The sequence below is a fragment of the Polyodon spathula genome, chromosome 24 (genome assembly GCF_017654505.1).
Source record: "Polyodon spathula isolate WHYD16114869_AA chromosome 24, ASM1765450v1, whole genome shotgun sequence".
NCBI classification, from domain to species: domain Eukaryota; kingdom Metazoa; phylum Chordata; class Actinopteri; order Acipenseriformes; family Polyodontidae; genus Polyodon; species Polyodon spathula.
The window spans coordinates 13,662,455-13,679,746 of NC_054557.1; the positions used below are offsets into that span (position 1 = coordinate 13,662,455).

Sequence of the window (17,292 nt, forward strand, 5' to 3'; positions counted from 1 at the left end):
TCTAACAGCTGCCTCGTGTTTCATGGCTGTAATGCTCTCTGCTGTGTAACACTATCAGTGCAGTGGGTGCTGCTCGGGCTGTGGTACTTCAGGGTAGAGACTGAGAACAAGGGAGGCACTTCGTGGGGGTTAAGACTAAGGCTCACCAGAGCTGCCGACTTTGTTTTCTTACTTGAACTTAACCCTCAGTCACTGCAGCAAGTCCCTTCCCTTGCCGGTACTAAACTGCTGTACTTGCCTTTGGATTGATACACGGACAGACCGCTTGTCTCTTGGGCTGTACCGGTTCTGTTGTGTTGCTTTACTCAGCATTGCCCCTGCAGGATATATAGTGCAATCACTTTGCAATGGTTCAGCTTTTGTATTTTGTACTGTTATTTGTTGTAGTTCTTAATTTAGAACAAAACAAATATGTTTTCAGGTAAAATTGTGTTAAAAAAGGAGCTTTTCCTGTCTGATTTGTCTAGCTTGTGTGTTTGTTTAAAAGACTCTACCTTTGGAAGACAGGCATGTAATTGTTAATCAACACAGAATCATTACATTGTAAGACTACCTCAAAAGCTTCGACTCAACAGAGCATTTATATGTAAATCCAGTTGTTCGTTTTACCCTTCAGTTGTGATGTTCCTCCAGACTTGTGAAAAGGCTTTGGAGTACACGTTGACCATGATGCTAACTCTGCACTCGCTGTAGAGATAAGATAAAAGCATGCCTTTGCAGTATTGAATGGAAGTAATTTAAAACAACCCAACACCTTGACTTAAGTTCTTTGAAAATCATAATAAAACACTAAACAGTGGTTTGTTTGTTTTATTAAAACTGCCTAAAACAATTTCAATCAGTAAGATGTATACACCTTTATCAGAAACTAACATGTCAATATAAAAAGCAAACATTTGGAAAAACGCAGTTTCAGTTTGGTTTAAAGTGATAAAGCACTGGGATGCAGAGTCTGTTAAACCTGTTCCTGAATCTGTGCGACCAGAGAAATAAAGCGTATCAAGCTGCAGATGAGTCTGAACAAAATTATTATTATTTTTTTTAGCTACACGGCATCATTTTTGTAGCTGATAGGGTTGTGACCGATATGACATTGTGCACCTCTGTAGGTGATTGTGTAGCCATGGAGCGACAGCTGTTCCTGCACATCATAAATGAGTCATCTATTACATGCAAAGCCAACACAGGGATCATCTGTGCTTCTTGTAGATGCTGCTCAGCTCCTTGTGGATCACGCTGAATGGGGGGCGCTTCTTGTAATCGTATTCCCAGCATCGACACATCAGACTGTAGATGTCAGGTGGACAGTCGTCGGGAGGTGGCATCCGATACCCTGAGAAGGGAGAGCTGCTTTTAACTGTGCAGTGTTTACATTATGCAGTGGGTTCAGGCAGATGTGCTGGGAAGTAGTGGTTTAAGTGACTAGAGTAAGCGAGCGCTGCTCATCTGCAGTGCAGAAGGTAAAGGGTTTGAGTAACTGAGTGGTTAGAGTGCTGGGCTGTAATGTGAAAGGTAGTGGGTTTCAGGAGCTCACTGAGGGCTAGGCTGCATTATGAAAAGTTGAGTTTGAGTAGCTCAGTGGCAAGAGTGCTGGGCTGCAGTGTATTTTAACACATGTAGAATGTTACCCTGCTCGATTTCCTCCCGTGTCGTCTGATTGGTCATAGTGGCGTAGGGCGTGGTGCCTCGTGAGAAGGTCTCCCAGAGCAGGATCCCAAAGCTCCAAATATCACTCTCTGTGGTGTAACGCCCTGGAACACAGGCAGAGGGCAGCAGTGGAGAGAGGATTAACCCTTAACTTGTATAAAATTAAAAAAAAAAACTGCGTGCCCAGAACCCAACAGGAAAAATAAATAAAATCATACAAACCCATCAGACTGCAAAGCTGAATCTAAAACCTCTTGTTTGTGTGCTTTTGGTGCTTGGAAAGAGAAGGGAGGGGCACAATACAGAGCGTGGCAAGACAGATTTTTTTGACAGCTTGGCATGCTATCCCATACCATAGTTGAGGGCCTCGGGGGCGGTCCATTTGACAGGGATCTGCTTCATCCCCCCAGTGGCAGAGTAGACCCCATCCTCCTCCTCGCGGGACATCCCAAAATCGCTGATCTTCACAATGTGCCTCTCTGTCACCAGGCAGTTCCGTGCAGCCAGGTCTCTGGGGGGTGGGATGGGGTGAAGGCATCTCAATAACACTGCTAGAGAACTTCTTTCCTCTCCAATACAATACATTCCAATGCACCAGTACGCAGTGGAATCAATACAGAGGTCTTCTTGAATAAAAATGTGTTTCAGTGCACACTCCTAATACACGCTACTGCTTGAGGTCCTTTCCTATCCCTATCGTCTCTCCTCACCGGTGGATGCACTTCTTGCTCTCCAGATACTCCATGCCAGCAGCTGCGTGCTCTGCCATCTTGATCAGCTCCTTCACCTTCAGACGCTGCCCCTCGTTCCGCAGGTACGTCAGGAAGTCCCCTCCTGCACGGGACAGGCAGTGTGAGTTAGTATGTGAAGTTCACCCTGGCTAACAGATTGGGCGCGGATTCCAGTCCTGAGCGAGTCAAGCTTAAAAGGGTACATAAGGTGTAGACCATTTTTTTTTTACACTTTTAAATTGCACTCCCTGCCTCAAGATGGCTTCACATGTAACATCCTCCTGCTCACATATGTAACTGAGATGGATTTACCAGTAAGCAGGAGGATGATGGGAAATGTAGTTCTGAGAGGTCCATGCAGGTACATGTGAAGCCACCTTGAGGCAGGGAATGCAATATAAAAGTTTAAAAATGGTCAAAATGTAAAAAAAAATACACCTTACATAAACAGTTGTTGAGTTCCATACAGGCCCTTTCACACCACTGTTCTCTCACCCTGCACCAGCTCCATGACAATGTAGATAGGCTGTCTCTGTGTGCACACGCCAATCAGCTTCACAATGTTGGGGTGGTCATACTGCTTCAGGATCCTGCAACAGAAAGTGGGGCGCGTCATTACAAGATTTTTATAAGCCTAGATAATCCTGAAAACAATGTGCTGATATTGTACAGAAAGCAATGGCTCTGGGCAGTGGGATGACAGTAAGACTGTGCTGGGGTGCGAAGGGCTGACCTGGCCTCCATGAGGAATTTGTTCTTGAGGTCTGGAGCCAGGCTCTCGCGGCACGTCTTCACAGCGACGGGGATGTTTTCAGAGCGCAGCCGGCCACTGTACACCTCCCCGAAATTTCCCTGAGAGCGAGACAGACCGGCAAACCCAAAAACACATTGAAGTTTCGACATTTTCAAAACTGCTTTCCTTAAAAGACTGTTCTGTTGCTAAACTACTAAATCGCTAAGTTTTTGTTTGTTTGTTTTGTTTTTTTTAACCAAAATGTGATTAGCGCTTTTTGGTTACCATTGGAGGGAACTCTCTTGCAGAGAACACTGGGAAATACACCCAACCCTGCATGTGGCATTGAGAACAGCCACGAAGAACTCCTGTTTGGTCTGTTTAGGTTTACAATGGCATTAGTCTGGGAGTGTTGATACCAGAGTACCTGTAACCTTACTGTAACTGTGTCATGTAACCTGCATGTACATACCCTGCCAATGTGCTCTCCAAGAATGACATCATCGTGTTCTAGAACCCACTTGTCCTGTGTACAGATAAGACAGACAGCATTATTTGGTTGGATATTATGAGATGGCTGCCTCGTTATGTAAGAGACTGCATTTACAGAGAGGGTCCTTAAAAAGCTGTATTTCTATCAGGAGCTGTCTGCTCTTAGTATTGTTCCCCTTACTTGTTTTCCATTGCCATGGCTTGGGTCCAGGCAGTCTACAATGCTTTTTACACCTCTGAAATACAACCATGTAGAATTGGTGCATTTAAGACAGACTGTACCCTTAACATATATATATAAAAAGGTTTCTCAGTTGCTTTACCTCTAAAAATAAAAATGAAGACCTTTGTCTTTGATCCTGTCAGATGAATGACTGACATAAGTGCTGTGTAATTATTCAGAGCAAGAATGTGTTCTGTATCTAATCAATACAACAGACTGCAATTATCATTAGCTCTCGTTGTCTCAAGTCAAAAGGAGACACTGAAACAGTCTGATTAAAAACAATTAGAAAAAACCCAACTAAGCCTTGCTTCAAACAGTAACCGTGCACGTCTGCAATCGGGGGAGCTGTAGTATTGTGGGAAGTTTCTAGAATGATAGGTAGCATGGTATCTTTTTTTTTTTTTTTTCATTTGGTGCTTTCAAGAGCAATAATGAAAGCTTTCTTCTCTTCCTGTTTGCAAACCTGAAAATCATGTAAACTTAATGTAAACTTTACCACCACTCAAAGTGTCAATGAAAGCATTTTTATTTATTTGAATCGTGGATGTAGAATGTGTGTTTAAGTAATCTCTTGTGCATTGTTTGGGTTATTTCCACTCTCCCTTGCGTGATGGAGTGAAGGACAGCCCAGTGCAGTGTGGGCAGGGTTACCCTGGGGATAGCTTTCTTCAGGACAATGTCAGACTTCTTAGTCACGTTGAGTTGGTTGCTGAGTAGATGATTGATGAGCAGGGGGACTGTGGGATATCCTTCTCCGTCCAGACGATACATATTCTACAGACAGACAGGGAGCATGAGGGAGTTACATAGGCTCATCAGAATAACATGCTGAACTTCAATAAACATGAAGACACCCCATTCTCAGCTCTCCTGCGTGGTCTCTGTACTGTAATAATGGCAAATCTCCTGTACTACTGGCATGCAACATCACAGGCACTAAAATACTCTAATCTCACCCTGGCTAATCCTCACCCAGTCATATCCAGGTGAGAAATCGCCTAAAATAATCCTCACCTCTAGGCCCAGGTGACAAATAGCCTTGGCTAATCCTCACCCCGTCAGAGCAATTCTCACCCCCAGGTCTGTGAAAGTTTTTTTTTTGAGATCTTATGGCTTCTTAATTTTGCATTCCTGTGAGCCAGCATACCTCTAAATGTGCAGGCAAGCGTGCTCACAGGAAACAAGACAACCTGAATTATTCATTCAAAACATCAGGCTGCATAGTTTTAAGATATAAAATCCATTTAGATTCACACTGTGACATTCTTTCGATAGCACAAAAACTCAATGCTGAGACAGACGTTTGATTAGCATCTTGGAAATGTCTTGCTTTGGGAGAATTGGGGTCACATCTTCGGATGGCATTTTTGTGTTCACTGATGCGTCTCCAAAGCTGACTATAAGTTTTACCTATATATTGTAATTTGCAAGGACATGAGATAAGATAAATACCATTATTCATAGAGCTGGTAATACATTGTTTAATCTTATACTGATTTTTAATAACAGAGTTCATGAAGGTCTCGGCTTTAATGATGTTTTTGCAAGCCACACAGTTGCAAGGGAAAAAGCCACAAGCACCATCCAGTCTTGCCTGACTTGTACTTGTAGCTTCATGTTTTCACAATGTATAATTCGTGACATAAAGCAGGTTTCACATTTGCCTATGACAGCACATTACGAGCATGACCAAAAAAAAGAGAAAAAAATTGTGAATTAAAAGAGCAGTGTTTTAATATTTAGTCGTTCTTTACATTTAAACAAATGCATATCGTTTACTACAGGACAAGCACGTTTTGTATCATACCTGGAACGAAACAATGTGTCATTATCTAAAAAAGGCATGAATTGTGGACTGATGAGAGCTCTCAAATCAGGTGCTGCACCTGTGTGTTTTTTTGTGTGCATTTGCATAAGACTGACTAAAGATGAAAAATTTGGTGCCAGTGTTTTGCAACTGAACTGTATCCTGTTAAGACCGCCCACGCAGCATTTGACAGGCTGCCCAAAATGTCACTATCAGCCAAGCTGCTTATTGGTTGTTAGTTGCGTTGGAAATTAAATTATATCCTGTGGTTACTTAGCAAAGCCCGGCCATGCAGCATTTGGCAAACTGACAATAAGCAGGTTTGTGGGATGAAATTAAGAGAGGTAATTTCTCAAAGAACACATGGTGCATGGCGAGTGTTCTTGTACGAGGGAAACGATTTTGCGCCCTGTACAAATTACTGGGGTGTTCACCCACTCTGGGTGAGAATTAGGCTGGAGTGAGGATAAGCATGCAACATCAGCACTCTCACCCTACACCTTAATAACCAATACAGCAGCCCATTATCAGCTCTCCTGCTCTTTCACCCTGCACCTTAACAACACACACTAACACACTCCACTCTCAGTCCATCACCGTCATCCTACACCTCAATAGCAAGCGCTAAAACCCCTTTTCCATTGCATTGCACTGTGTGCTGCACTCACATCGACGCTCTGGATGATGAAGTGGCGGCACTGCCCGCCCCAGTGTACCGACAGCACGTACTCCTGCTTGCCCTGGCTCTCCCGCACCAGGTAGTCCCCGTCGTTCAACAGCAGCTCCTGCACCTCGAGCCTGGGGATCGCGCCGTGATACCAGGCCTGCTGGGACAGGGGCTTCTGGAGCTCTGGGATCGTTGGCAGGGGAGGGGGCACCTGAGAAAGAGAGAGAAGCGTTTAGTGAAGGGGGTGGGAAAAGGCTTGGGGTTTATTTTATTCCATTCCCAGTGTGTATTTAATCTGTTGTTGATTATGTTCACACCGTACCTCTCTGTACTGTCTCTGTTCTGTTTTGTTCTACACTTCTTTTAACACGACATGGTGAACCATGACATTTCATTTAAACACAGAGAAATAAAGCGAGCTGCAGAGGAACAGATTCAATCTCAAGAAGTTCAAGATCAGTATTGTAAACGCTCTAATGTGCAGCTCGAAATGTTCACTCACCGAGTATTTGAGTTTGAAAATGCCAGTGATGTGACTCTTGATTGACTCCAGGCTGAGAACCTTACTGCTGTCCTTGTCTCGCTCCTGAAACACAACCGCCAATCGGCACCATCACAGCATTTTATTACATTGCACACATTCGAGCAGGATTTATGGCACAAACATTCTGCAAAGGAGACTAAACCCAAAGACAGCATCACTTTCAAAAAATAGCTCAACTGGATGTGGAAGTTTCAGTCAAATACAACAAAATGGAATTTTAATTCATAGTATGCCACTGGTTTCGCTTCCTCTCTTTCAGGGGCAGCGAGCAGTTTCTAAACAGAATAAAGATGATGCTCAGAACAAAGTATCAATCTGCTGGTCTAAAAATAACTAAATTGTGGGTTCTGTGTGGTTAGGCAGGCAGTGATTATCAGTATGAATTATGATGTGATGCAGAGTGCGCGTGCAGAGGCTCAGTCCTGAAGCTGGTCAGTGGCTTGATTTTGGATTCATCTTCTTCAATACTCCATTGTGGTTTGGTTTATTTTTTTCATACAGTATCTGGCTCTGCTATTATCTTTATTTATCATGTTACTTGTTCTTCCACATTCAGACTTTTAAAATGTTACAAAACAGAAACAATTCTGACTTGATTGTTAAATGGCCTGGTGGTAAATCTATAAGCCACAGTCACAAGCACATTAAATTTGATCCAATTAACTATAAATCAGCAGAACTCTTCCAACAGTTTCAGTTTCATGTAGCCTGCTTGTTTGTCTGCGTATGTTTTATATCTTTCTCCTTTCATGCATGGAATACTGAAAATACAAAAGTAGTTTTGGACACAATAAAAAAAAAAAATTCAGTGGAAAAAAAAAAAAAAAAGCGTTGTATATGGGGAGAAAATGGCTTCCTCGTATGAGGTCATCATGCATTTACGTCTTGCACATGTCCCCATGCAAAGACTAGAAGAGTTTTTCGCATCTGTCCCCATCTGAGGTCGCTGTGCAGGGAAGTGTTAAAGCTGCAATGTTGAATGCATAGCCGTGCTGTGGCCGGCTGGGCTCGACTCACCATGGAGCAGTTAGACACCCGGTCGTCCTCCAGCTCCAGTGCCGGGGGTGGGTCTCTATCACCCAGCTGGTGCAGCCTCTGTGCCAGCATGTTTCGCTGAGCCTCCAGCTTCACTCTCGTCCCCATGATAACCATCGCCTGCTGCCGACTGTCCTCCAGGGCACTGCGCTTACTGAACTGGTACACCCTGGAGGGGAGGGGGAGGGCATTCACCACACAATCCACACCCTGCAGCTGTTTTCAGCTTTACACTGTCCTGGTTCTGCTTCCAGGTGTGCTTTCATGAAGGTTTGGAAGCTCTATGCAATAAAATCACCAAGTGTCTATTTGAAGTGATATAATTATGTTGGATGCAACATCTGTAGTTGCCTATAGTAGGAACTCAATAGGAATTATAATAACAGATAATGGAATCTAGCTAAAACACAGACGTTGATCTTCAAAAGAATGCCATTCTACAGCACAGTGCCCCCCTTTACCAATGCCATGCAGGGTCATTGGTTGAGCTGGGGGGGTCCAAGTACTGACCAGGCTAACCCTAGCTCCTGAGAGCTGACAAGATCAGGCTGCAAAGTGCTATGGACTTGGACCCAGCCCTGATGCTGCAGTACTCTTCCTGTGGGCCCCTCCCTGCTCCTCACCGCTGCCCGAAGTTAGCATTCCTCTCCTCGCTCTGCAGCTCCAGCTCCAGCTGGCTGATGGTGGTCTGTTGGGAGCTCAGTGAGGTGGTGAGGGACAGGACCTCCTCCTCCAGCGTGGTCAGTCTGAAACCAGAGCAGAGGCAAGGTGAGTGTATCGGCCTCCTTCACAGCAGTCATTCAGGGGAGCTAAGGGTGGGGCAGACAGGGGGTTTGTGTTATATTTTTCATGAACTTTAACTACCCAAGCCTTTGTCAATCACTCGACATGACCGGGTCTGGAACATCCTTTAGGAAAGTCTTGGATGCTGGGCAGGGTAGGACAGGTGAATAGAGGAGCGGGGCTCACCTGTGTTGCATTCCCTCCAGTGTGAGGTCATTCAGCTGCAGCTCTCCCGCCTGCAGCACATCTGTATCCTCCAGCAGACTTGTGTCGAAGGTCACGGTTGGCGGTATGTCCCCCACAGACCTGCAGACAGACAGACACACAGCCCTGATCACTGCCTGGGTTTGGGATTCACCCAGGGCTCAGGTGTGCAGAGGCAGAGCTCAGTCCTGAAGGGCAGAGGAGCCTCCTGGTTGTACCTGTTCTGCTCGATGAAGCTCTCGTACTCCCGTTTGGGCTCGATGGCTTTGACGGCGTGGACAATCTCCTGGTGAACCAGCAGCACCTCCTCCTGGACCAGGCTGGTCAAGTCAGAGTACTCCTGCAGGATGTCCTTCCTTGGGGTAGAAGGGCACAGGTGAGGTCAGGACATTGGGGTCCTGGGAGTCTATCCCGGGCAATCACAGCTTGAGGTGTTTGCTTAAGATATAAAATGACCTCTTGAACTTCTGCATACAGCATGTATAACATCAAAAGGGACCCTTCCTGTAGCAACCTAGTGGATGCAATGAACAGCTCTTGTGAAAACAGAGTGTTACTCACAGTACCAGGAGCATCTCCTCTTGCAGACTCTGCAGGGCGTCGAGCAGCGCGGGCTGGGACTGGCTGTAGTGGTATTTCTGATGCACCTCTGCCCCCTTCACTGACAGCACGTACTCATTGTGAATCTCATGCAGCTTCGAGGTCAGCTTCATGTAGCGCTCCCTCGCCTTCTCGCGGTCCTTGTCTACAGGACAGAGCCATACATACATACTATGACTGTAGTGCCAAAGCAGACCCCCATGAGACCCCTCAACAAATCCAGTCCTGTGCGTTTAGCTAAAACATCTTTGGCCTCCAGTTCCAAATCGTATTATAGCTATACGAGAATAAATAAAAAGCACGTTTTTAAAGCTAAAACAACTAGAGAATATCACTCTCAGAACACTCAGATCTCTAAGAATGAACGCACACATTTTAATCCTGTTCTATAATTCAACATGGCCTGCTCTCTGCCCTGCATCACGACTCCCTGGCTCCCTGATCCCTACCCTTGCTGGCCTCCTGGTACTTCTTCTTGGCCTGGGCCGTATCCCGCGCCAGCTGGCGGTACTGAGACTTCAGCTTCTCCAGCTCCGTCTGTGTCACCTGAGGACAGAACCGCCAACATGAGACTGGAACCAGTGCACTGGGAGGCAGCGTGGTCTGGTGTTGAGAGCTGAGGGGCTGGGAGGCAGCGGATGTCCAGTGTGATACCACTGACAAATAGCATATGCAAATGTTAGTGGTACCATTCTACCACTTGCACTCAGTCCAGCATGAAGGCATTGTCATTACAGTGCCGTGGCATTGCCACTGAAGATGTTCGAGTAAGGTGTGTAACCCTGTAGTTCTGTCATTTATGAAAGGAATTTCAAAGTGCTTGGGAAGCTGGGTGTATACAATGTGTTTAATATGTTTATCATTTTAATCTTTCCATCATGGACAGTGAAAATACCGAGGTACAGTACCTCATACAAATGTAAAAACAGTGAGGTCTTTTGTATGGAACAAGTACTGCAGTACATGGCACATTTTACGCTGCCCTAACCCTACCCTGCTGAGAATGTCAGCTTTAAAACAAGTAAGATTAAAATAAGAGAACTGCAAAACAAACACGACAGTTTTAAAACTTCCTTTTTTACAATGTTGGGAGAAGGACTAAAAACTCCCCCATTTCCCTATTCCCAAAGGGTGGGAAAAGAAACCAAATAAAAAAAAATTATTCATTCACAAAAAAAAAAGAAGTTGAACCTCAAATTGCAACCTGTAAAGCAGCTGCGTCATAGCTCTGATAACCGAGGCGCCTTGTGTGTGTGTGCGCGCACGTGTCTGTGTGTATAAATATCACCAACAAAGAGATGCACTCAGCTGGGTTTTGTATGGTCCCTTATTCACAGGTCTGCATTTGCATGGTCAGACATTTATGCTGTAAATGTTTGCTTTTCAATTGAGTGAGCAAATCCACATAAGACATCAAATGGTGCTGATCAGGTTAATTTACCATCCCGAGTGAAAGAAGTGAACAAACACCTGCTTGGATTTCATAGAATGCAGAAAACAGCAATCCACACAAATCCAAGCAGCTGTCACTTGATTGGCATGGAGATCTCAATCTGAATAATCACTTTGTGCAGCTCTATCGGTCATGCAATGATCCCTGACTACATGTTAACAGTGCCTTTAAGACAGTCCTTTAGCGCTGCTCTGTTAGCGGTCCTGGTGGTGGTGGTGATGAAGATCTCACCCCGTTCCTTGTGATGGCACAGTCATGAATCATTGCAGCTCCTCTGCTCTTACCCGGCTGAGGTCCTGGCTGAGCTGGCTCCACTGCTCCCCGTAGGTCTTGCGCAGCTGCTGCTTGTCTCGGATCAGCAGGGTCAGCTTGCTCAGGGGCCCCGAGTTCAGATCCTCTGAGTGCTTGCGAAGAATACGGCTCAGGCTCTCCGTCTGACTCACCATACAGCTCCAGGACTGGGGAGGGGAGAGCGGAGAAAGGGCAAGCTTCAGTAACGTACAGTAGGCTGGCAACAGGAAACAGTGACTGTTGTAAAGCCTAGTTGTTTTATTTTTAATAAAAGCATTATAGTGAATGTACTACAGTGTTAGAGTAAGCGACATTGACCCATAGCATCTGACAGAAACTAGAGCTGACAGGGAGCTCATAGTGAAACCACCTTAACACAGACATATATATTAAAACAAAGAATACCCGATGTTTTAGTAATTGTAAACTTTTATCAATCACAAATCTGGCGGCAGTTTCTGCGATCCCCTCTACTGGAGGAACCCCGACACGTCTCACCTTGTTCAGTTGGCTGATGTAGTCGAGCCCCGTGCTCTGCAGCGCCACCTCCTGTTTCTCAACCTGCGTGTACATGTGGTGCAGCTGTACGGAGTAGTCTCGGTCGCTCTTGACGCGCTGCGTCATCCACTTCCTCATCACCTCCATGAGCCGCAGCTCTGAGTCCTGCAGCCGCAGCAAGGTGCTGTGACCCTGGGGGCACCATAGGTCCTGGCCAAAACCCATCCTGCTGGGGAGAGACAGAGGAGAAGAGTGGGAGAAGTCAGTCCAGCCAGTCTTAACAGGAACACAGAGTTCATCCACAATCCTTTGCTTTGTGTTGTCTCTTATTGGCCAGCAGTACTGCCGTGGTACTTTTTTTTTTTTTTTTAATGCAGCATTTATTGCATTTTTGTTATTTAAAAACAGAAGATTTTTTTTTATCCTTTTTCATCCTAATCTTAATCACAGATGACAGATGAGTTCTACAAGTCATGCACACCCAGTCAAATCATGCAGGAATATCAGCAGTAAATGCAAAACCAAAACCCAAGTTCTTGTTTTGTGGTCGCTGGAATATATATATATATATATATATATAGGGAATAGAAAGACGACAAGCGTTGAATTGACAACAGAACTGGCAGAAGGTACAGGTGTTTTGTCCACCTGTCAACCTTTGACCATTGTTCCATTGTCCCCTTTCTGTGTTTTTGTTCATATTTTAGTTTTGTTCCCCTTTCTTAACAGAGATATTCTTACAGCAACACATCCTTTAAGTCCTGCGTTCAAGAGTGACCTTGATTGACCTTGATTACATTCGAAAAAAAGATACCGCAAAAAAAAAAAAAACAACTTCACACCAGCAACAGAAGAATTTAAACAAACATTTTGAAAAGAGCAGAAAATAAATAAAGAAAAACACTTACTTATAATCTCACCGTTGTATTTTGCGTTCAGTGGGAGAAACAAGAGCGTTTTACAAGTTACTTGGAAAAGATCTGGACATACACCTTTCGAATTTCATCTGACTTAACAATTTCTCACCAAAGCGTATAGTGTAACTGGCACAGACATAACTATACACAAACAAAACGAAACTAAAAGATACATAGGGTATATAAATAATATTACGGCTCAAACCCAAATAGAGGTGCATATATATACACACACACACGCACACGCACATAGCTTTCACATTAAGGTGAGAGACAGCAGTAACTAGCAGCAGTATTCAAGTATTTCCACTTGTTCAGAAGTGTAGTCCTAGCCTAGTGAAGTTGCAGCTTTACTGAGACAGTAGATGAGCCTCTTGTAGTCTAACTATAAAAACTAACAGTGCCTTTAATAGTACAAACATTTTTTGACAGCTACTGTACATCTCTGTATCCAGTCTTAAATTACCAAAGATAATTTGGCCCATGAACAGCATGGGCTGCCTGCACCTTGAATAGATATTGTTTTTACCAGCCAGCCACAAACATACAGGGAAGCTTTAAAAACCAAGGCTGAGACACTAATGTTCTAGTCCTGGGATTTTACTGTAAAGTGTATTCAGGACCCAGCAGATATAGGAGCTCTGTGGGGGGATCTCTCACAGCACCTACCTAAGATCATTGCTGCACAAATAAAACACAAATGAAGTTGTGTGTAACAGGCCACAGTGACATACACTCATTCCAAGTTATACTCAGATCAGACTTGCCGTTTCTAAGATGTAGCCTTTAATAGCTCAGGTGAGTATTTTGAAAAAAAAAAAAAGGACACACTGACCTTCACAGAACTTCCTGCAATAATTCCATGTCTACACTGTACACAATGTTACTCGCAAGGATATTATTATTATTATTATTATTTTATTTTTTACCGCAGGTCGCAGACAAGTATTTGAGCAGTTGAAAGATTAGAAAAACCACAAAGAAAGTGATTTCTAGAATTTCGAAATGTTCTACTGAAAGATATAAAATTATAGATTCAGCCTTATAATAAAACAAATTATTGCATAACATGCATAAAATGAAAAACATGCAAAAACAAATTTCATACTTTGACAAAAGTATTTGGGCACTTTTACATTAGTATTTTGTGTGCCCACCCTTAGCTTCTTAAAGCTTGCAGTCTTATTTTGAAGCCAGTTCCTGGCATCTTTCCAGAGATATTTTTGCCCATTCTTCAACACATACAGCTTTGAGTTCTGCAATCGACTTTGAATTTCCTTTTTGCAACAGCAGCCTTCAAGTCAATCCATGACATCTCGATGGGATTCAAGTCTGGGGACTGAGATGGCAAATCCATAACGAATCTTCAATTTTTTCAGAAATTCCTTTGTAGACTTTGTAGAATGCTTAGGGATCATTATCCTGCTGGAATACAAACGCCTGTCTAATAAGCCTTCTAGCACTGAGTAACAAATGAGTGCAACATTTCTTGATATTTTGCAGCATTCATTGATCCTTCTACAATACAAATGTCACCAGAGCCTGAAGAAGAAAAACAAGCCCATAGCATCACACAACCTGCACCATATTTAACACTCCTCTCTTCCTCCAAACATACTGTTGCTTTCTTGGATTCATCTGACCAATATATTTGGTTGAAGAAGCCATCAGGCTTCTCAAAAGTATTCACCTCGCTTTCTTTTGTGTTGTTTTTAACAAAGGTTTGCATCTTGGTTTTTCACCCATGAACATTCATCTCAGGGCATCGTTGAATTGTTCGCTTGTGAATTTCTTGACCATCTTCTCTTAATTCTTGTGTCAAACCTTTTGCAGTAATCCTAGGATTTTGTTGGGCTGCTCGAATGATTCTTCCAGAGTTTGCAGAAATCTTTCTTCCACACCTGCAGCTAGCTGCAGTAGTTCCTGTTTTCTTGTGTTTGTCAATAATAGCCACACAGTGCTTTTTGAATCATAAATTTCCAATCTACTTCAGCAATTGATTATGTATTTATTTATTCTAGAATTCTCAGGTGCTGGTTTCTAATCATACTTTTTAAATTAGTTTTTGCATGCTATTTAATAATTCATTCTTTTATTATAAAGCTGAAACTCTAATTTATATCTTTCAATTGAACAATTAGAAATTATGGAAATCACTTTTTGTGGTTTCTCTCTCTTTTTTCTTTCTTTTTTTTGTCTGCAACTATATAGCACTGAATTTAACTGTTCACATTACAAGGCAGCTTCTCCTGCACTTCACCCTTGGAGTGGAATTGTTGTCTCTGCATTTCTTTTGAAAGGATGGTCAGGTGTGAACTGTTTGCACATTCCTCGCTTTCACACCCCCAGTGCTAACCTAGATTGTCAGGAAACTGTCTGTACAGTGTAGCTGCTGCACTTAAAACTGTTCTTAGTCAGTTCCTTTTAAAAGCAGAACAATACTTGTGATAGTGAAGCAGGCTGGTTTCCTCAGTTCTATTTCAGTTAAACAAACAAAAAAAAATGTCTTCGTTTCTTTGAGAAAAATGTCTTGGTATTCCACTGATACTAAAAACCAGACATGGCGGGAGAGGGGCTTCTGACAAAGCTACAGTAGCGACCAGCCCTGACTGAACCTGAGAGAACACACAGCGACTGCAAAACACTATGAAAAGAAAAGGGAAATGACGACTATATACTCATTGCTCATTTACTCTAAGGATTTTTTTTTCTTCATTTAAAAATAACTGGCACCATATTTCTTGAAAACTAAAAAATTGCTCAAATAATAACGAACCTTAACATCCTCACACAGACAATAAATCAATGAGAGCAGATTCTCACCTACAGGAGTGACCTGGTAAGAAACGGTACATTCACACTTCATTTAAAATGTTTGCTGGTAGAAGTTGCAGGACTGTTACAGTGATGCAAGTCGTATATGAACTTGACAGTAAACTATAAATTCAGGAGGTAAACCTGTTAGTTTTACCACTGACGAAGGTGTTGGCCGAAACGTTTGTCCTCAGTTCCCTACACAGCAGTAGTTTGTTTGCAAAGGTGATCCTTACCTGAGTTGAACCGCGGTTCACAAACTGGAGTCCCTAAATTCGGGCTGTGCAGGAAGGCCAGTGTAAACTCTGCTGTCCCGTCACTCAGATCAAAAATGACAAGAACGTGACCCTCGATTCTGCAAACTCAAACTTCACTTTTTCTGCAACCGTGTCCCCAATTTGCAGGAGTTTTTTTTTTTTTGGTTTGTTTGTTTGTTTTAAAAGAAAACCTTATCCAGTTTCTGAGTTTTCCCTGTCACTTCTCTCAGCGCCCCCTGCCCCCTCCAGTTGTCTCAAACCATCGCTCTGCTCAGTCTCTGTGCAGCTACTTTCCTTGTACGAAGCTGTTCTCTCTCCCAATTTCCTTCCTCTTTAAACTAGCCAACACATGAACTGTGTTGTAAAATCTTTAACTCTTAACACGCCAGAGGAAACAGCTAAGGCAGCAGATTGAAAACAAAGCAGCAGAAAAAAACAGAACAGGCCCCGCCAATGGGAGGAAGTCCAGCTATTTCCAGAAAACTGCAATAAGACCAGGAAGTTGCAGGTTTTTTCTTGTGTGTGTGTTGTGTTCTGCTGATATACCTCACCATAGAGCAACCTCAGAATTAAACAAACTCAGAGCCAGAGTGACATGGACAACCACACTGCATGTCCATTGACCTGGAAGTGGCAGAGCTTGGACAGGGAAAGTACAGCTCACCCTCATACAGGAGCAGCCTGGGAGATTATTTACCATCATTGACAGTAATAGGAATGTGAACTAGCAGGTTTTCAAAGGAGCCTTTTTACCTACATTTAATGCTCCCAGTGTGTTCCAGACACACCGTGACACTCCAAATGCACCGGATTGACTTCGTTTTTAATTTAACACTGAAATGCAGGAGTTGCCAAAAGTTGTCCCTTCCACTCCTGGTCTTTGTTCCAACTCTGTTCTAAATTGTTTAATCCGTCTAATTAAACCTCCACCCAGACCCTGAAGCAGCTCTAATCATATCTTTGTACCTGTTAAACCTGGAGTGGAATATCCCTCCAGGACTGAGATTAAACACCCCTGCTGCAATGCAATCTAGTATACCAGTCTAATCATAAATAGCCTCCATGACACACACACTCAACGACTGCAAACTTCAGGAAATGGTAGAGCTTGTTAAACACATTGAAGAGGCACAGAACTTTGGGACAGCCCATTACTAGCGCCTCACTAAACATGTATTTTGTTTTTTGTCCCCCCTGTCCCTCTGCATTCTTTATACACCTCCAGCTCAGGTTTACTGTTTTACCACAGACTCAAGTTTAATAGATTAGAACACCCATCTGAAGTTCTTTTCTCTTGAGATACAAATCATAGGAAAATGGGAGGGGGTAAAATACAGAGATAAAAGAGGAAGCTGTAAAAGGCAAAGTCTCAACCTCACCACAGCTACTTTGCTGATTAGTGGATTATCAGATAGACCTCTATCAAGCTGCACATGTGTGAGAGAGAGAGGGTGTGTGTGGAGGCTAGTTGCCGTGTTCTTTTGCAATGTGTAGGAGGACTGAAGGCACACGTTTCATTTTGTACCATCTATTTTCCTACCTCTAACATCCTCTTACCAGAATGGGAGGTTTGTTGTTTTAATCCTCTACAGT

At 43.4% G+C, this 17,292-nt stretch overlaps 1 protein-coding gene across 3 annotated transcripts; it reads right to left on the reverse strand.

Moving 5' to 3' along the window:
• Nucleotides 1-797: 797 nt before the first annotated feature.
• Nucleotides 798-16,131, reverse strand: LOC121299016 (tyrosine-protein kinase Fes/Fps-like). 3 transcript variants are annotated; one of them, XM_041226453.1, is made up of 19 exons: nucleotides 15,679-16,131; nucleotides 11,712-11,937; nucleotides 11,207-11,380; nucleotides 9,919-10,015; nucleotides 9,431-9,614; nucleotides 9,088-9,225; nucleotides 8,852-8,971; nucleotides 8,506-8,628; nucleotides 7,865-8,051; nucleotides 6,806-6,889; nucleotides 6,305-6,514; nucleotides 4,481-4,603; nucleotides 3,584-3,637; nucleotides 3,112-3,230; nucleotides 2,874-2,968; nucleotides 2,358-2,481; nucleotides 2,001-2,158; nucleotides 1,629-1,751; nucleotides 798-1,333 (listed from the first exon to the last, which is right to left on the reverse strand). In XM_041226453.1, exons 2-19 carry the CDS (start codon nucleotides 11,934-11,936, stop codon nucleotides 1,191-1,193), a joined length of 2,481 nt encoding a protein of 826 aa, XP_041082387.1. In that variant the 5' UTR covers nucleotide 11,937; nucleotides 15,679-16,131; the 3' UTR covers nucleotides 798-1,190. The 3 variants fall into 3 exon arrangements, with proteins under 3 accessions (XP_041082387.1, XP_041082386.1, XP_041082389.1); XM_041226452.1 differs by having other exon boundaries at nucleotides 11,712-11,940; XM_041226455.1 differs by lacking the exons at nucleotides 9,919-10,015; nucleotides 11,712-11,937; nucleotides 15,679-16,131 and having other exon boundaries at nucleotides 11,207-11,289.
• Between the last annotated feature and the right edge of the window lie 1,161 nt (nucleotides 16,132-17,292).

Coding starts and splice junctions, on each gene's coding strand:
- LOC121299016 (XM_041226453.1), bottom strand. CDS start 11,936: ATGGGTTTTGGCCAGGACCTATGGTGCCCCCAGGGTCACAGCACCTTG. Junction 9,226..9,430: donor GAGGAGATGCTCCTGGTACT/GTGAGTAACACT, acceptor TTCTACCCCAAG/GAAGGACATCCTGCAGGAGT. Junction 4,604..6,304: donor TCATCATCCAGAGCGTCGAT/GTGAGTGCAGCA, acceptor GTCTGTCTGTAG/AATATGTATCGTCTGGACGG.